Consider the following 20,709-nt stretch of genomic DNA (forward strand, 5'->3'; position numbering starts at 1 on the left):
GCTGCAAACCGCACGCACGCACGCAAATGCGCGTACACGCACACAGACGAAATTAAGGTGTGCAATTCTACAAATAGGTTGTCATGGCTTCATTAATTGTAAAAAATAAAAATAAAAAAATTAAGTCGAAAGAAAGAATTTTTTTGTAATTTAAAGGTAAAGGGAAGAAAAATATACATGTACAAAAAGTCAAAATGGTGTGAAGTATAGCCTTGTACATCATGCAAGGCCTATATTGCATTTTTCAAAACCGTTGTTCAAATTGCAGTTCCAAATTCTAGCTTTGAGAGCAGCTTTCTATTTCATATCCAGAGTGAGATAGTCCCGAACAACAATTCTTGACGTGTAAGGGCGTCTTGGTCATCTGCGTGAATATGTCCAATTTGGTAAGAGGTCAGCAATGGAGTAGCCAACCTTTTGGAACAAAACATCCCTGCCTTCTGCAACCTGAGGAACATTACAGATTATTCAGGCGGACTACTACTTAATCAATGCAAGTTGACCAAGAAAAAAAAAAAGAAGAAGATATTTGTAATTTTCAGTGTTTCAGTAGTTATATGGGCCCCTTCACAACCACTGCTCCTTCCAATGCCTCCCTTTGTTCTCTACGCCTAATAGGTTTTCCCCTGCCACACACAATTCACTTTTTTCCTTTTTCTGCACCCCCCCACCACCTTTCCCTTGCTCCCCATCCCCCCGCACACCCCTTTTAGTGGAGTGCCCAGTGTCGACTAGAGCATTTGAGCAATTTGAAATTAAAGCAAACAATGGCTCGGCACTCCCAGGGACCTCTCGCTCACCATATTACACGGAGGACGCTCGTGTGCTCTTGCGCATTATTGGCAAGTCATTACGTTTCTCTGGAAACGGAGAGCAGGAGCTCGCTCTGAGGAATCGGTGACGTAAGCAGCAGCTGAGTGCTTGGAATAGCATACGTGTGCGTGCGTGTGTGTGTGTTCTGGAGCATCCTTGGCAACAGCATGTGGATGCTGTCAAAACAAAAGACATTTTTGTTTTTGTTTATAATCATTCAATGTTTAGTAAGGATCAGATGTAATAATTCTTATAAGGCTGTCCAAATTCCTCTGGCTTGTATTGTGTGCATACATTTCTCATTCCTTTAGCAACCCTGCTCAATGAAATGTCATGAAGTATATGTTCACAATATTTGATCTCATTAAAAGCTGAAAAGAAATGCATTTGAAATGAATGATAAACAAATGCATTATTTGTAAGATACATTTGTATTTTTCATGTCGATATTAATAACAGGGAAGATTATCAAAATTTAAAGTTGTCAAACAACTATTGTTTTAAATTAAATCTAATTAGAATATATACAAGTGTATCTCTGATTAACGTCCATTGTGTATGGTAGGCAATGACAACTATTTTAATATATATATATTTTTTTAAGTTTAAGAATAAATTATGTATAATAATAATAGTTATTTGAGCAACTGATAAATGTATAGTTTTCTCTGCATGAGGACAAAGGTAAAAAAAATTGGATGAATAAGATGATATTAATGTAATTAATACACCGGAGTCTTGTTATTAGGTTGTAATGATTTGCAATTGATTCTTGGTCCGCTGTAAAATTAAAAAGTAATTAAAGTTTCTCAGTAAATGTAATTACAATAATTATAAATAGCTATATAGCTTACATTTAAGCTATTTAGTGTTTACTATAAGTTCAGTTCATTCTGTGTCTAATTTTGTTGTCTTGGTACCATTTAAATTAAAGGCTTTCTTTACATTCAGTTTCTATTATTAAATCAATCCACTGTGCACTATGTAATCTAATATATCTATAGTTAGACCTCAAAGTTTAAAATCACCCCAACTATTAAGGTTTAAAATGATTAACTTCCCTTCATTGCTTTATATATCACGGTTTTAATAATTCAAAGTAGGATCACAGTGTAAAACGCCTATACTTATGCCACTAATAATGATTGCAAATAAGTTAATAGAATAAAATGTTTTTATTCGTGTATAGGGAATACCATTGCACTCATGCGCCAATGTTTTACTTCCGGGCATACTTGCACGTATGGCCAACGCGTCATACGTCATGACGTACTTCCGGTTCCCCTTGGAGGACCCCCTCCCTCCCTTTAACCTCAACATAGCGTCGTGAAGTGCTTGTTTTGGTTTAAAATATCGCGTCAAGAAAGCACGCCAACACGTTTTAAAACATGGAATTTCGGCGGAGTGGGACCCAATGCAGCAGAGCGGAGGACCGGGGGACGCGTTAAGCGAAGGATTTGATTCGCCTTCCTGTCGTATTGCTCCGCATGTTCAATTTCTTCGTAGATGGTCTCCGGAGAGCGTTGTCTGCTGGTGGACACAGAGTTGTCGACGAGTAACATGAAGGAGATGATTGGAGGGTGTTGTGTTTGTTCAGACGAGAGAGGCTGGGCGGAGAACCCGCTAGTATACTGCGACGGACACGGCTGCAACGTCGCCGTGCACCAAGGTAAGCTCGTCGCTTTCTGCTAAGCTAGCTGTTAGCGTCCAAGCTAGTTAGCCTGCTGCAAGGTTATGGAGCGTGCAGCTCCCAAGGCCAAGCTTGAGGGCACGACAACGCAACTGCGTTAGCTGGGTCGTATTTGTCAAGTAAGCCAGCGTTTTTAAAACGACAGTCGTAACGTTCTTCGGTGTCAAATCTCCGTTCGAGGGTTTTGACACAAAGAAGAGAGAAGCGTAAAACTGTCAAAATGTCATCGCGCCAAACTTGGGTGAGATGAAAGCATGAATGCATTTTGGCTGTGTTTACAAACGCTGCTACTCACCATGTGGGGAGGCCCACTTTTCAAATGTCCTTATTTGAACAAACACAAGCAATAAATTAATATGTATTACAGTAAACAATATCAAAGTTGTTAAACATAAACGTTTTAGTCTGACACTAAAATTAAGTCAGATAAACCATGAATTTAATATGAAATTCAAAGTATATCCTTCACTCATGATCACTCACAAAACACTTTGACTTGCACACCTTTAATCACTACGACAACAACTTAAGATTCTACCAAAGAAGCTTAAATGTGAATCTGCCGGCAGGTCAGGGATGATGTCTGCAGTTTTGAAATACCTAAATATCGACAACATTGTCGGAGTGGTTAATGTCTGTAAATTGAGAATTTGGCGTGGTAGGTACAGAGATTTCTGTTGTTCATTTCAATGATGGACTAATTTATTTATATTCCGCACTACCCTGAAATGGGATTTTATTATAATGTGAAGCTATCTCTTAGAAGTGGAGTTCAGAGCTTTAATTTTACGTGTTTAATTAACACATTTAATTAGAACAGCTCTGATTTAAATCTGGCAATTTCAATATTTGAAGAAGGATTTTGCACATTCCCAACTGATTCAATAAGAAGTTAGCTCCTACAGTTAAAAAATATAATTCTTTTGGAGTTTTCCCTCAGCATGTCTGTTTACCAAGGTTCTTTATTTTAACCTTCGGGGTTACGTTGTCCGCAGAAATCTGGATTATAGCGTGTGATTTTTTTGGATTATAGGATCTGTTCAGATCAGAGATAATCTAAAAAATTGTAGATGTGAGCTTTACAGCCAACATCTATAAATGGCAGCTCCAGCTTCACTAACTTGATGTATCTATCACTAAACTAACTGTCCTAAAATAATGAGTGGAGCACTATTGATACCGAAATGCTTAAATATGCTAATTAGAGGATTGGAACATGTTTATCGAAATTGTGTTTAAAATAAGTGAGTGATTTGAGTTTATTCGGGGCTAATGCTAATCGTGATTGTTCATCGTTTAGCATGGGCTAACTTGCAGTATGGGACCCTGCAGTTAGCTTGGTTACTTAGCACAACTCTCTAGGTCAGCTGTTCGGTTTCCTCTCCTTTTTTTCCACCATGGACTGCTTTCAATTAAAGACAGATTTTTATGGACAGATGAAACAGCGGCACAATGACATGGACATAACCATCTTGCTGGTGGCCATCTTGTGACATGTTCGGCCACCGTCTGATGGCAAATGTAGCCGTTAACGCCAGCCGCCGTAACAGTAGACTACTATGACTTAACTACTTTGAAAAAAAAAACAAAACAAAAAACACACACCTTTGGCAATCACATAAACACGTTGACTGAAATCATGTTTTTGATCTGCAACAGTTAAATTGTTAAGCCCAAGTGTGGGAAAGGTTTTGTGGGAATGCTTGGTAAAATGCAATAGTCTTTTTGCGTGACTCCAATTGCTGATTGTGCTTTGTTTTTGTCTCTCTGTAGCCTGCTATGGCATTGTGCAGGTGCCCACTGGTCCATGGTTCTGCAGAAAGTGTGAATCTCAGGAGAGAGCGGCCCGCGTGGTGAGTCTTTCATTCCATCTGGCACCTCATTTATGATCAAATTACTGGAATAACAAGACAAATGTGTTTTAGTTAATTATATATATTTACCTATTTCTGCAATCTATAGCAATTGGGTTCAGACGAGTATTACAATGAACATTGCCAGATAGCCTACGCCAAAATTTCACATTTGGAACTTGTCCTGAATTTTGCAGTCCATAATGCATTGATTCTTATGATACAGCTAAAGCCATTGTGCAGATTGTGGGATCTTTGATGAAATGCGCTGTTGATTGATGGGCTTTGCTGAGGGTTTTAACTGACTGCTGCTCTACTTTTATAAATGTAGTACGAAACCTATTTCAGGTGAAATGTCTTGTTGCCTGAAAGAAATCAGTCTTCCCAGAATCCCCACATAACCACGTTTAGTTGAAGAAGACTTTTGTCATTTTTTTTTTTTTCGTCATTGTCATTAACATATTTTAAGCACCACGTCTGGCAGATCCGCTCAGCACCAATTACTGTCAAGTGTCACGCGTCTAATTAAATATGTGTGACAAGCATTGATAGGGGATTATGGGCATATAACCAGGCTCTCTTGTTTCTGCGTCCCATCTGTGGAAGTAGAAGTTTCAACTTAATTTGACCTTGGCAAACAATAAAGTCTTCTTCACAATCTCAAGACTGTGTCAAGCATAGATAGACTTAGTATAGCTGTTGATACAGTTGTTTACGGTTTGAATGGGTCCAGATTTAATATTGCACACAAATACAATAGTGGAATACCACAAATCCAGAGTTTGAACTGCGGCATGCACAGCGTCGCACAAGAGTTTAGAATATCTTGTGAGACTTGGGTTCCGTGAAGAACTAATAATAATGAGTAATATTTGTCCTGTTTTGTGCTTTTATGTGACGCAGAAGGCAAATGAGAAAAATATGATGACCACAGAACTGGAAATAAGAGCAGATAGAGCCAAGCAAATCTTTATTGTCGCTGCTTAGAAAGGTGTCCATATATTATTAATAACAAAAGATGATGAAAGAAATTTTACACGGACAAGTTCTTCTTGTGGTACATTGTTCAAGTGGTTAGAACATCTGCCTCACAGTTCTGGGGTTGGTGGTTTGAATCCCTGGTTTTCCTGTGACGATATCTCCCGCACTAGTGTGGGCTTTCTCTTGGCACTCTGGGTTCCTTCCACTTTAAAAACAATGTTTCTATGTGCCCTGCGATTGGCTACCGACCAGTCCAGGGCATGCCCTGCCTCGCACCCAAGGTCAGCTGGGATAGTACCGCTCACGTACTTTATAACTTTTATTGACATGGAACGGAAAAATACATTACACATGCTTTTGTGTTGTATGTGAACATGCTTAAGTAACACAAAATTGTCACGATATGATGATTCCAGTGGCCATTGTGCCTTTTCGTTTTATCCACAGAGATGTGAGCTGTGTCCCCACAAAGATGGCGCCCTAAAGAGGACGGACAATGGCGGTACGCAGCATCACACGCACGCACATAACCGCGCTCTCATCTGCGCTAGGCCTCTTGTGTTGATAATTGCGTGTCGGCGCCAAGTTAAAGGGATTTGAACGTGCTGCAAGAGCTTCTGTTTGGTTAGCGAGTGCGAGTGTGTGCGCGTGTGCTGCTTTTCCTGCACCTTCCTCTCCAGTCTGTCTTTTATGTGTATGTGTGTGTGTGTTTGTATGTTTATGAGGGGGTGGGCCACGTTGGGTATAGTGCGTCGCCTGTGAGGAGTCTCCTTGCCGGGGTTCATTGAGAGGTCAGCTTGGTTGAGAATGTAAATATTCTGTGTGTGTGTGTGTGTGTGTATTGAATCAGTTAGAGAGAAGCACAGCTGTGGGATTGTGTCCAGGCCTGCAGGGAGGCATCATGACAACACTAACACACACCGTTTTACTACTTTCTCCTTTATTTTACCCTTCCCACGACCCCGGTCTTGCTTGTCCTTTTCCTCTCCCCCTCCATTTTCATTATCTTGTCCTGTCAGCTCCTCTTCCTCAACTTGTTGAACTGCGTACAACAATTTTTACAACCAATCAAAAAAGAAAATAACATTGACCCGTATTCATATTGCGCCAATTTGCTATTTATTGCAGCGAAGACGTGGAAAATGCATTTGGAGGTTGTAGGCGTCATCAGTTACATTCACAGGTTACTGTGAAGCATCATCGATGCTTCATTCAACTGTACATTTGGTTTTATAGCACTTAAGGCCGTGTTGTACTGAAGGCAGCATTCTTTTATTTATCTGGTCCTGGCAGTCGTGGTTCTAATGTAACCTTCAAACGCCAAGCGTGTTTTTGTGATTGCGCCTCAGTTTCTCTTGAATTTGAACCACAACACAAATAAATGGCCAAAAGTTCACCGTCCGTACACATTGGACTTCTTCGTTGCGCAGCTTCACAAAAGGGCTTTTATGGTGACAATGTGAATTGTTAGCTTGAGGAGCAAGGCCGTGCCACTTTTATAGTCCTTTTTTATAGGCCTCTTCCAGATTCTTGGAGCGACTTCAAAACAACAACATGCCCCATTTCACACCCGCTGCCTTCTCCCTGTTCCGCCCTCTGCCCAGCTCCCCTGTCCTGTCCGCTGGGTCAAAGGCAGGTCAGGGGTTCAACTGTAAGTTTAAGCCTGTTTTTGTTTCCTCTGTGGGGGGAAAAGACAGACACTTCCAACGTGGCAGAAGTCTCCCACTTCCATCTGACCTCCTGCTCACCTTCTTCTGCCACTCCTCAATTTGCCATCAATTCTGCTGTCAGTTTGTCTTTGCTGACAAGCAGCTGTTGTGCCTGTTTGGTGGCACAATAAAGACCCTCTTAACTTAATTGCAACTGTACAATTTAAAATGTTCAGTGTTCAATTCAGTGGACGTTATGATTGTTTCATTCTTACTTGCATATTAATTAGGGAATGGGCATTTGATTCAATTAAAAATTGCAGTTCAATTATGCAAACGATTAACTTCTTTTTTTTTTTTTTTGGCGGCGGCGGAGGGGCAGAATCTGAATGTTCTAAGATCCTGTTTGAAGGGTAGAATCATAATGAAGCAATGATGTTGTCAGGAGGACTTGAGATGGACAGCAGGGTGGGCAACAGGGCTGATGAAAGCGTTGTCATCCATGTTTACTCCAAAATATCTCCACACGGCTGACCTGGAAGGCATAAAGTGGTATTGGTGTGATCGTATCAGAGCATTTATGCAAGTATGCGACTATGCGCACAAACAGACAGTATAAGTGCATCCCCATTTTAGACAGGTAGTTAAACGTTGATGGCGCGTTTGCTGTTGCAGACAAATAGTGCATGCCATTGTGCCTCAAAATTAATCCAAGAAACCATTATTCTGTAATCACTTCCACACAATCAACAGTATTTTATTCTTATTTATTTTTTTTGATCAACTAGTGGATTCGTGTTATTATGACATATTCCTAATACTAACTCAGCTTGAGGAAACCTTTTTTTCTAGATATTCCGCAATCAGCTTTGCGACTCACACAAATTTTAAGATGATGGGTCTTTTTGTTGTTCAAGTTGGTCTCTCGTTGTGTTTCACTTCGCTTGATGATACTGAGGATTTTTTTTTTTAATATATATATTTAATTTTAGATGCTAATGGCTCCAACTGTATTGTATGTTATATGACTAACAAAACAAAACAAAAAAAAGCTCTACAAATGGAATTTCAAGATATTTTAGATTGACCAACAGTATAAGTCACCTGCCGCGATTTGTTTATGCAGACTGTGATTTCCCAGTTTTAGTTGCAGATGACATTGAACCAACCATGGAAGTAAATATTTTGTATAGAATGCATTCATGTTGTGCATATAATATAGACCCTTGAAGGTGGTTACAACTTAGAACTGTCACTTTTTATCAGTCTTTAATGCTTGTGCACATCACATTGGTCTCTGCCATGACACAGCAGTCAAAAATTAAGTGTATATGTTGGTTTGTCAGTTTTGTCTTTTTCAAACTGTTACAGGCTGGGCCCATGTGGTGTGTGCCCTTTACATACCTGAGGTGGAGTTTGCAAATGTCTCAACTATGGAGCCCATCGTGCTGCAGTCTGTGCCCCATGATCGCTATAACAAGGTAACAAATAAATCACAATGTTTAGGAATCTGTTTAAAGAAGTACGTACATGTGCTGGTAAAAAAAAAAAAAAAAAAAAAAAATTAGAATATCCTCAAAGTTGAATAATTTCCATAATTCCATTCAAAAAGTCTGCAGGTGGTTCAGAATGCAGCCAACAACTTTTTATTACTAACTCTTGTTTTCATTTTTATAGTTTGTTTTACATGTCTGTATCATATTTATTATTATTTGTTGTGTTTTAACCTTGCTGCTGGAAATCGAAGGCTTTGTTGTAAATGTGCTCTATAAATAAAGTTAGTTTATATTGGACTGGTATCATACCAAGTCCTAATCCACTATCTCAGCAGTGCAATGAGAAGACAAAAGGTGTGCACCCAAATTGTCTGATCTATCTGAATTTTTATTTATACATTTAATTTTTTTTTTAACTATTGCTGCTCCATTGGGCAGTATCTTTGTCCCTTGGGATTATTATTTTGTTGCAAAAAAAAAAAAAAGGAAAACAAACCCCATCCTTTTTCACTGAATACCAATCATCCCTTTTTGTGTGCTTTTGTGATGTGTTTTTATGTAGACATGTTATATCTGCGAGGACCAAGGCCGAGAGAGTAAAGCAGCCACTGGAGCATGTATGACATGTAACAAACATGGCTGCAGGCAGGCCTTCCACGTCACATGGTGAGATTCCCTCACGTCATATTTACCTCACTGGTCAAAGTTGGAGAGTACTTTGTAGGTTGAGAGATTGCTTATGCACTTTTGAAATTAGGAACTCAGAATTAATATATGCATCATCCTGTCACCGTTTCTTGTATTTCACATGCCTTTAATTTGTCTGTCCTGCCACAGTGCCCAATTTGCAGGGTTGCTGTGTGAGGAACAAGGTTCTGATGCAGACAACGTCAAATACTGTGGTTATTGCAAATACCACCACAGCAAATTGGTAAGTGGACGTTTCTGTTTGGCACAAATTCCACAAACCTTTATTTTGTAATTACAAAATCCACAAAGCAAGGCAAGAGTCGAGGTTTTCTGCAAGAGGCGTTGGTTCTAAAAATCCAGGTTCATCTTAATTTCAAATGTCATATTTAATTAGATGTATTATTTGGATTAAAATGTTGTAAATTGTTTTAGTGGTAGAGTAGCCTGCCTCTTCGCAGCTTGCTTCACTTGAACTAGCTTGTAAGAACACCTTCCTTTACTGTAGACTTGGCTTCAGTTTAGGTTTTGTTACATCCACTTGAATTAGAGCATCTTGACCAGAGGAGCTAAAGTCTGTGTTAAACTGTTTATGAATGTCTCTTGGTTGTGTTGCACAATGTTAGCTGATTCATGACATAATAAGGTTGGGGTTATCAGGACTTGATGGAAAGCACGCAACACGTTTATTTTGTAAAAGAGATTAGAATATATTTTGCTTTCAACCTTCACATTCAGGGATTTATTTTGTTCATCCATTCTTTCAGTCATTCACTCATTCCGATCACAGTCATTTGTCACTTTACTGTCATTCTTCTTTTCTGCTTGCCTTCACAACCATTTAACTCCTTAGCCAAAGTTCATACTGTCTTTTGTCAGAAACATGCAACATCTATTCCATCCATAGCTATATTTTATGTAGCGTGTCAGTATTCAGAAATTCTTTCCATCAACTGATTCCTTGGATACATCTGTATTTTATGTGTACTGAATTTAATCATGTCCCAAACAATTCTCTCTTGACCCTTAGTTCCGTGGCCTCATCCATTGTGGGTATTTTTTTTTTCTTTTTTCTTTTTACCGTTTTCCTGTTTTTGGCAGGCCTTTAAGTATAAACAGCAGAGCATTGTCCCCCCCCCCCCCCCCCCCCCCCATAAACAACACATTACCATGAACATTATTGTGTTCCAACATGCACATAGCCATCAAAATTCAATGGTACCATTAAGGTACAGTACCATAAATTTCCCAGCAATATTGAAATCAGAAAGAGATGGCTCGTGAGTATTCATTACAAGAAGTTCACTGTCACAGCGTACAGCAAGGTCTGCTCTAGAGAGAGACCGATAATCGGGGCCGATATTTGACATATCGGCATCGGCCTTTTTTTTATTAATCTGACGGCCGATATAAGCGATCCATTTAAAACTCCGTCTTTTTGCTTCGAATGCAGCCCAGAGCGTCTCTGTCTGTTAGGGAGTCCAACTCGAGCAACGTAACGCCCATAGCAGCATCTGATTGGTTAGCCGTGCAGGAGCCAGAACCAATCAGTAGTGTATGACATGTATCACAGTAGCCGGTCCCGCACGCACCCACGGACACAACGCGAGAGACACATGCTTCGAATGTAAGTTAAAAGAGAAGAAACTCCGCCGAACTTTTCACCGTGATAAGCTAAACACATTGAATTATATTGTGTATTAAATACACTATATGAATGAAGCTGCATTGCCTTGCATTGAATCCCCGCTAGCTAACAGTGGTGTGTTCAGCTTTGCATGTAGGCTAACACCCAGTAGCTAATTCGCTACTTGAACTACTCGGGGAGGGAATCACACACATTTTCACTTAATTAAGTAAACAATGTTTGTTAGAAAGGTTCCAAATATTAACAGTTGTCATTATTATTTTGTCTAGTTCCATGTTAAGAGTAGAGTGACGTCATTATATTTGCCGCTCGTGACGCACGCATTGCATTCTGGGTCAGGTCCACTACTTGTTGCATAGCGGTTATTAAGCAGTTAGATGCCACAGTGACACTACATAGCGTTTAGTTACTTTATATTGTGTTTATTTGTCGCACTGTTTTGCCATTGTGTGCCTTAAGCTTCGACGTCGATTTGATTGACAGCTCGTTGTGCACCTCGTTAAAGTCCGCTCCGTAACTAATTAAGTGTCTCAAACACCGTTTAACTACACGAACGTGTTCTCTTTCTTATGTTAGGCATTAGTAGAGAAGTGCGCTAAAGTATAGTGTGCTTATTTGCTCGTTTTGTCTCTCTTTTCACGTCATGTCTGCCGTCAGTTGGGACATTACGCTCTCAGTGGGCGCCGCCATTATGTGACATCTACGGACGGAGTCGGCTGCAATTAATGTTCAGTGATGTCATTTCGTTACGTGCATCATAGTTTGAGTAATGAGCTCATGTTTGGTGTGTTGTATAAGTTTCTCGTGTGTTAATAACCATTCATGTGTACAGCTAAGAGAGTGCTTGTTAATGTAAATTAGCAATGTTGCAGCCCAGTTATTATTTAGACAAATAAATCTGTGTCATTACGTAATACACTACAGTACAGTAGTGAGAGAATAGTGTGCCCATATACACACGTCTCTGTAAGTGTAAAACACATTAAAATGCAGAAACTGGCAGCGGTCCACTGCAACAATGTCTGTTTAACCAAGTTATTCTTACTATTATTATAACCAAGTTATTTTACTCTACCTTTTTCTGCATTGATTGGGACATCCTAAGTGGCAGTAAACTACATGATGAAGTGTGTCCTGAAGCTGTCTTTTGACAGTTCTCTTGTAGAGAGTAGCATGATATTCCTGTTCTAGATTTAAGATCAAGAGCTTATCAATACTGTCTATATGGTAACAATCATAATGAGAATGAGGTCTACAAGAGCTGCATGGTGTTCAGGGATGAATAGTTTCCCTCATGGCAATTATTTTTTGTATTTTTATAGTTTTTTTCTGTAGTAATAAGTAATGCCACAGCTGATGCACATTTTGAATGACAGGATTCCTCCTATTACTTGAAAATGTTCAAATATAATATTTATATCATAAAACTACTAGTATCCCAAATGCTATAAAAGATAATGTCATGTGGCCCCCACATTTAACTCCCCCCGCCACCAACGTCTTATTACAGATGGAAGGATGTAAAATGAAAAGTGCAGTGTGAGAATCCAATGTAAAGAACTGTTAGGGTTTGCATTATTAAAAAAAATTGCTGCCAACATTTTAACTTTTACTGCATCATGTGGAATGCACTTCTGCTCTTGTTGATGGTTATTGGTCTGCAGATAATTTGCTACACTAAAGCACTGTTCATTAAATAAAGCAGAAATGTGATCATTTTTATGCCTATTTGTCAATAACAAGAGCACAGCTGTTTTTTCTTGTTTTTTTTTTTTTTTAAACAAAATACACAGTAGTGAGTAAGAATTGTTTTATGATTTATGATTTGTTCATGAACTTGCAGTGTCCAGGTAGAAAGCAAATTCTGAGACAGACAAGTAGGCATGTGAATTCCTCATCGCTGGGGAAATCCATTGAAATGCACATTTGAACACAACAATGTACATATTATTGTCTGTGCTCTTTTTTTTTAAAAGAAAAAACAAATATATATATATATATATATATATATATATATTTTTTTACAGCTCATGCTTGTATGTTTCCTTGAGGCTCTGAATACGAATATGAATATTTTCGGCAAACCAGAAAAGGATTAATTGTAGGGGTGTAACAGTTTACGTATTTGTCACAAACCATCTCGGTCCGGACGTCACAGTTTCACTGCATACACTCGTTACTTTGCATATTTTATATACCTATATTATATAAAACACAACGTATTGTACATGTAAATATTGCTCTTTTAATAGCTTTGCTAGTATGAAATGATCCGACAAGCTTTTTAATGTGAGCAGTGAGACCACATCGATGATATTTTGCAGTGTTAACAAACACAGATGGAAAACTCATGCTGTCATATTGATTTGTGCAAATGGTTTTGACTGTTGCTGGAAATGCTGGATTTGTTTGGCTGACTGTACCAGAGTGAATCAGTGATGAATAAAGTGGGATGGGCTTTAGAAAATGCCGATTGAAAAATGTGCACAGCATATCAAAAAAAAACAAAAGACCATCGCTAATTCTAGTTATGTTCTAACATTTTTTGTATGCAGGATGCCAGTTTTTCTGTAAAATATGTGGGCCATTCGAAGAGATATTTTGTGAATGTCAGTAAAATCAGATCTTTCTTTGCTTTATCTTTTTGACATGCTACCAACATTAACAGTAATTTTATAAAAGAATAATTGTTTTTCTTTAAAATCTTTTCGCATGAGAAAGGGAACCAAATGGTGTTACTCGTTAATCTTGTACACATATTTCAAGAAATTGATATATTAGGATATAGCAGATTATAACCAGGGCATTTAAAAATAAATTAATTAATTAATTAATTAAAAAAAAAAAAGTTTTTCTAAATGTGCACACTATCAATTTAAAAAAATATAGATTTTCCAAATACTCATACTGAATGCAGTCCTTAATCTATGCCTGGAGGTAATCTCACTGCTTCTTAATCACCATGGCAACAGACGCTATGAGCAAAATATCAAGCAGGCTAGGACTAAGATGGATGCTAAGGCCATCCAAAAGTGTCCCAGGGTACCTAATAAAAATTGTACCCTTAAAAAGACAGCACGTGTCCTGTGCTGCACAGTGCATTGCATTGCAGTGCATTGTGTTGAGGAATTTGTTTTTTTTTTTCCTTTTTTTTCCCCTTCCAGTGCTAGTTTTGCATTAGGTTAGGCTGAGCAGGCAATTCAAAGGAAATCTGCTCTTTTTTTGTTTGTTTTTTTCTTTTTTTTAAAATTAGCATGACCGTATGCAGAATGGTCTGCCAAGTGCAAATACAAGTACAGTAGTTATTGATTTAATCAAGTCAGCTGTCTATACACACAGAATCATACCTAGCGAGTTTGTAAAAGTTGATGTTCCGGCATTTGTCTACCAAAACTTTGTTTTGGCAAGCTTAAAATGTTAAGCACTGTACCAAAAACAAACAAACTAGAACATATTTTTAGCTATTTGACCACTTTTATAGCATACAATGCTATACTCATGGATGTTTTGTGTGGCTGATTTTTTATAAATTTAGACCAGGCTTCCCCAATCCTGGTCCTCAAGAGCCGCACTCCTGCAGGTTTTAGATGTCTCCGTCCTCCAACATACTAGGACTCCGGCCCTCAAGGTCCAGGATTGGGGAAGCCTGATTTAGTCCTTTATTTTTTAATTTTGACCTGACTTCCTGTGATTTTCTTTCCCCCCCTCATTTTTCTTTAGTAATTCTAGATTTTAGTTCAAGCCTCTTTTTTTTTTTCTTTGAACTTCATCCAGTAACTTGGAGTTCCTCTTTACTTTTTTTAGCGAAGGCGCAGGGGCCGCGGTAGTAGATCTCAAAGCTTAAGTGACTCTTCCTCTCAGTGTATGGATAGACCCCCAGACCAGGAAAAGAAGGTAAGACAGCCTTCAGATCTTACCCTCTCTTCGCCTCCCACCCATGACTGCGACCCCACCAAAGATATGTACTGTCACTTTTATATGCCCACATTGTGGAGGGACAGTCAGACATGTTCTACCAGTACTGCAATTAAGAAACGCTGCTGCTGCTGCTGCTGCTGAAGTAGCAGCTCTCGATTCACTTCTATTGGTAGGTTTGCTTTGTATGAGATGATGAGTTTTAAAGAGCTGAACTAACAAGACAAAGTCAGGTGTGTTTTATTTATTTATTTATTTATTTATTTTTAAAGAACGATGGACATAATTGATGACTTAAGAAATTTGTTGGTGTTGAAATGATTGTTGATTCATTGCATCATCAAACAACTAAGGCAAAATTGATTGCACAACTTGACAGCGTATTCAATTTCTACAGCTGGCAGTATAACAAAGAAAAACATGTCACCAACCATGGGAAGTTGAGCAACCACTCAGACCATCAGTCTTATTGTGCTTAACGTGACATTGAAACGGGACTTCAGAGAATCTCACATTCTGTACAAAAATGTTTTCATACTTGAGTCCTATCATTCCATTCATCATTGTGTTTTTGATTTATTTGATTATGAATTACAGTTTTAACTGTACAGATCAATACTTTCTTATTTGAAAGAATTGGGAAATCGGTTTTGATTTAACAGAACCAAATTTGCATCGTTACATTTTAAAATATTAATCCTTGAATAGTTGAACCGTATCGCATCTTGTGTCTCGAGATGCGTATTGAATCATCTTTTCCATGAGATGCACACCGGATATAAAAAGGATTGATTTAGCTGATTATTCGTTGTTTCTTTGATTTTGCCCCTATAATGCATTTACAGGTCTTCAGAAGAAACAAATCAATAAAAACATTACGTGGAGGCACATGCCCAGTTCCACCAGCAAAAGCTCACTTTGTGCTGGAAGAACCACAACATTTTCCAGGGATTCCTAATAGCACAATCACTTGCACTTTTAACTTTATTGAGAGCTACACTGAAGGCTAATTTAGAGGCACAAAAAAAAAAAAATAAGTGAGGATGTTCATGAACCGAGGTTCCGCGTCACCAAGTTGTGTGTGCCGTTCATATGTTTGTGTGCTTGCTTGTACACGTCCAATCAGTTCTGCTCACCTCGTTAGACCCTCCAGTCAAAATACAGCAGGGGCTTAAAAAGATCTTTCACACTGGACACTTAGAAAAGGCCTCCAGGAAACACACGCAAATCCTGCAGGAAACGGCGCGGGGGAATTCCTGCCAGGCCAGGGCAGATTATACCCCCATACCTCTCTCACTTCCTGTTCCTCTATTTCACCCTGTCTTCCCTCACCTCTCCAGACTCGCCTTCCTTCTTAGCTTCTTCCTGAGGCCTTTGAATGGTTGCGAACAAACAAGCAGTATATTATATCTCTTATTCTTCCTCTACTAGTGACGTTTTTGCTGTTAATTGAGAGGTTGTGCAAGTTTTATCATCACATTCTAATTTTGTGGCAAAATGAAACGGGGATATAGTGATCAGTGATTTTGTTGCCATCACCCTCCCTTGTTTCATAGGTTGAATAATGGTTTGACATATCCACAAAACAAGATTGATGCTAATGTGCATTGTTGGAGGCTTATTTATTTGTTTGACCAAATGTATCAGTCATGTGCAGTTAGAGCCTAAAACATCTGTCAACAAACATTTGGGCAAATGTTTCACTCCTAATGAGTCTCATGATCTTTATTCTACATAGACGGAGTGGGTGTCAGTCTGTTGTCGGTCCGCTCATTGTTTGGGCCGTTGTTGATAAATAGATGTGGACCTCGTCCTCTGCCGCACTCATATTTACCTCACACACTTTCAAAGAGCGTTTGGACATGTCAAATGAGCTTGCGGCTAATGGTGGCCAGCGGAGAAAAAAAAAGGGGGCGAGCGCAAACTGAAAGACATTGTCTCCGCCTTTATAATCAATTGACCTGATTGATAAGGGTGTGTAAGGTTATGTTGTGTGTGTGTGTTCTCACGCCCAGTGTCTTGGGTTTGTGTGTGTGTGTGGGGGTGCGCGTGCATGCATGAGTGATATCTGACCCTGGCTGCTGCATCAACACGAACCTATGGAATGTTAATGAAAGAATACAAAACATTTTAGAATCTGTCTCTTTCTGGCCACTATTTCTTTTCTCTCAAGATTTTTTACTTTCATTATGAATTAGATACATTTTTCAAAATTGTTTCCTACAAATGAGTGATTGACTAAAAATCATTGAGACAAAATATATGGTGAAATTTATAATTGTGCTGTAGTAATTAAATACATGAAAATGTGTTCTCATTGTTAGGTGTAAGTAGTATGCTCAGTACTAGAATGTGATGTATTAACCAGCATTAGTTTTCAACTAATCTAAATAGGATACGCGGTTCGGGAAATGGATGGATAATTTAAGTATTTTCATTCTTTTGCATTTTGGCTTGCTGACATCCTTATTGATCAAGTAATATAAACCGCAAGCCTTAAAATCTTAAACGTGACCAACGAATAATTTTTGTTCTCTTGACCAAGTTGAGTAATATTTGTTTTATTCCTTTTTTAGCTACTTACCGGTAATCTACTATATATTTAGTTTATAGTTGATAAAAATAAGTACATTACACAATGTTGGAGGTCATCGAAACCTACTCCTATTTATATTAAAATGCAGATTGATTGGTAACTTATTACATGCCATTGTTGTGCTATATATTGGCAAAACTCAGATTCTCTTGATGTGTGTGTCTGTTTGGGTGTGAGTATATTTGTGTGTGTATAGCTGCAACAGCCACCATAAATAATGTTCAGCCGTCGCCTTTACTGTGTTTTTACTCTGTTCTTTAAGTGCAAGTTATTTCATTCAATTTTGCTGAACCACTCCGGTGTTCAATGCTCCAAATTTCTTGATGTTAATTTGTGTTCTATTAGAGCATGTGTTGGCAATGTTCAGACATGACAAAAAAAATAATAATAATCATATGTGAACTAAATTTTAAAAAAGCGCAAACCTCCTCTCCTGTCCCCCCAAGGAGCCATCATGCTGGCAGAACATTGTGGCTTGTCGTGATCATAATCATCACCACTACCACCAGACCGGTTTTCAGACCGGTTTAACTGAAAACACCTGCCTTCTTTGGTAAAAAAAAAAATAACAGAAGAGTAGTAAGATAGACCAAATGTTCTTGCAGAAAACATGTTTACATTTACAGCAATATGTATTAAATGTAAACAGACAAAGTTTTATGGTATGACATGTAAATTTTAATCAAGTATAATGACCGGGGTTGCTCAATTGTAGCCGCAGTTTTTAGTTTCAGCCACAAATACGCACATGTTGAGGCCAGGCAATTAGCATTAGCGGAAAGGCAGCTTACAAGCATGTTCCAGTGGAGCTGCTATCTCCTCTTTCGGCTGGTGGGGTCTGTTAACTGCCACTCAGTGCGGAAGTCTGGCTAAACTGTCACCAGCTTTCATGTGATCATTTCCCAATGAGACCCTGAGGGGAGAAATGCAGGGGGGGGAGGAGGAGATGCGGTTGTGCTGCTTCTGAGTTGTCACGGCACCAATACAGGATTGATGCACATTTTCGCAGTCTGTCTAACTGACGGCGTGTGCGTGTAATAGTCTGTATGCGCATCTGTCTGTCCGTATGCGTGTGCAAAGAGGTGTCAGGGTGTGGGGTGTTCATGTGAGGTGCAAATGCGCCGGCACCCGGTCAGCACCTCACGGGTGCAAGAGAGGAGGGCGGGCGGTGTGCGAAATGGAGAGGGTGTAAATTGAGATGCTATGGTCCAAGAAGGAGGGTATGATGGGATGAAACAATGAGATCTTGTGCACTCGGGCACGAGGCACTTAGACACACTACTCTCAAACTTCAGCAGGCTGAATTCCTGTTGCTCCCAAAGCTTTATTTTCCCCTCATCTCTCCGCAATCACTCTCTTTGTGTTTGTGAAGCTTTCATCTTAGAGTGATCCTTTGAAATGTAATGCTTTTTCCTTCACACACACGTGCGCACGCACACATGTACTCCGCGGCCGTTCCTCTGATTTATTCGCTATCTTTTTTGGAAATAATCATTCCCACAATGGTTACATGTTGAGATGTCAACAAATATTTTTTAGCTTAGCCTTGCTTATGTGTTATTTCCCTTTTTTTTTTTTTTCCTTTCCTTTTTTTTTTTTTTGTACTCTTAATACTCAGAAACACAAAGAACGGGACAGACACAAACCCAAACACAAGAAGACCTCCATGGACATGTCCCCTTCCCTTGTTCTTCCAAACATCATGGTCCCAGAGAAGGTGAGGGGCAGCCTTCTCTTTTCTGTAGTGAACTGCTCTTTAAATAGAAAATCCTATATTGAGCCAAATGTTCTCGTTTTGGTCATCAGTGGATTGACTTCCCCTGGAAGGAGACATGTTTTCTTTTGTCATTTGTTAGCAAGCTGAATTACATAAACTGCCAAACCAATTTCCATTTTGGTGTCTGTCTAGATTAAATGCTTTCATTTAATAATGATTTCTGTGCTCCCTTTCCTGCAACAATCATTATTCCGCATTCATGTTCCCTTTCCACCTTCCACCTCCAGACCTACAACAGCAGCAGTTCAGTGGGAGGGGGTCCAGCTCTCTCCGCATCCTCACAGAAGCGCCTGGATGACGGTAGCGCCCGTTTCACCAACGCCAACTTTCAGGAAGTGTCGTCCACTCACTCTATGGGCAGCTCCAAGGACCTTCTTGCAACTGACGGCGGGAAGGTGGCGCCTGACATGAAAAACAAGAAGAGTGCCGGTGGAAGCCATGCAGTGGGACAGAGGGGTGGCCGGAAGTCTCTCGCCTCCTCAGGGAAAGCGCTCCCTTCTGCTGTGGTCACCATGGCAACCTCCACATCTGTGTCTGCCTCCACTGGGCCTTTCCACCAAGGTAAATTGATAGCTGCAAATGTTTCTGAATGTTAATTTTTTACACAAAGCGCCTGCAGTTGCAAACATGGTCACAAAGTGTCGGATCATCTGGTGGTCTACCCTGCAAATGTGTTTATCCTGTGTGACTGGATTCTGACCAGACACCAGACTTTTTTTTTTTTGTGTGTGTGTGTGTGTGTGTGTGTGTGTGTGTATGGCCTTGATAGCAATGTTTTGTCTGTGGCCCCTGGCTCCTATAATCTTGGTACTTGTCTGAGAAAAGATACACACAGACATGTGGGGGAGGTCAGAGCCAGTGCTTACACTAAGCTTTTGTGTTTTCTATAATCAGAACCTTGAGCTCTCATCAGGTGTGTGCTTTGTCTATCTTAGGAGTACCAAAGTGTATTCATCCCCCTGCGTACTTCCTTTGTGGGAGGACGGCATGAAGAGCGGGGGCTTACTTTAGAGCGGATGGAGATTAATAAAACGAAATTTAATGATTATTTTTGGTCATCTTGTTTCTCCTGTTCCCACGTTGATGGGAATGCAAAAACATTAGTAGGGAGATGTTACACCCTTAATGTCTGCCCCGTCCCGAGCGTTCTCTCATCCTCTATTGGTTTTTCACACCCATTTCAAACAGTTCCATATTCACTTGTCTTATCCCATTTCCTCTGCCTTCTCCTTCATACACCTGTCTTACCAAGGGCTGCTGTTGACGAGTGCCAGCAAGACACCCGCTGCCCCCGCATCCTCTGATTTCCTAAGCTTCGTCGACGCCTCCTTGCGTACGGGAGGCGTGACTTCCTTCTCGTCGCCGCCGTCGTTCAGCTGCCTCGTGAAGCCGAGTTCAGAGAGCGGTGCTTCGGAGGGAACAACAAATCTTTTTGGCTCTCTTGCAACGACCGCTCCTGCAGGTGATGGTGAACTAAACGTGATTTGATGACGAGTACACTTACATGTGAGACTGTGTGGAAGTTTTACATTACGGTTATAGTGACTACAATTATGCCTGCCGTCAGCATAAGGACGATATTAAGACTGTGGGATGATGCTATT

General features: G+C 39.7%; 1 protein-coding gene across 6 annotated transcripts in view; it reads left to right on the forward strand.

Moving 5' to 3' along the window:
- The first annotated feature begins 200 nt into the window (after positions 1-200).
- Positions 201-20,709, forward strand: part of mllt10 (MLLT10 histone lysine methyltransferase DOT1L cofactor) — a 38,024-nt gene continuing 17,515 nt past the window's right edge. Inside the window, exons 1-10 of one of the 6 annotated variants that reach the window (XM_077508780.1) lie at positions 201-2,482; positions 4,277-4,356; positions 5,785-5,839; positions 8,358-8,467; positions 9,045-9,148; positions 9,320-9,413; positions 14,622-14,711; positions 18,947-19,045; positions 19,333-19,666; positions 20,358-20,567. In XM_077508780.1, the coding sequence (XP_077364906.1) occupies positions 2,320-2,482; positions 4,277-4,356; positions 5,785-5,839; positions 8,358-8,467; positions 9,045-9,148; positions 9,320-9,413; positions 14,622-14,711; positions 18,947-19,045; positions 19,333-19,666; positions 20,358-20,567 (1,339 nt within the window). In that variant the 5' untranslated portion in view covers positions 201-2,319. The other 5 variants (XM_077508776.1, XM_077508778.1, XM_077508777.1 and 2 more) reach the window with 5 other exon arrangements.

Source organism: Festucalex cinctus, chromosome 20 (genome assembly GCF_051991245.1).
Source record: "Festucalex cinctus isolate MCC-2025b chromosome 20, RoL_Fcin_1.0, whole genome shotgun sequence".
NCBI lineage: Eukaryota > Metazoa > Chordata > Actinopteri > Syngnathiformes > Syngnathidae > Festucalex > Festucalex cinctus.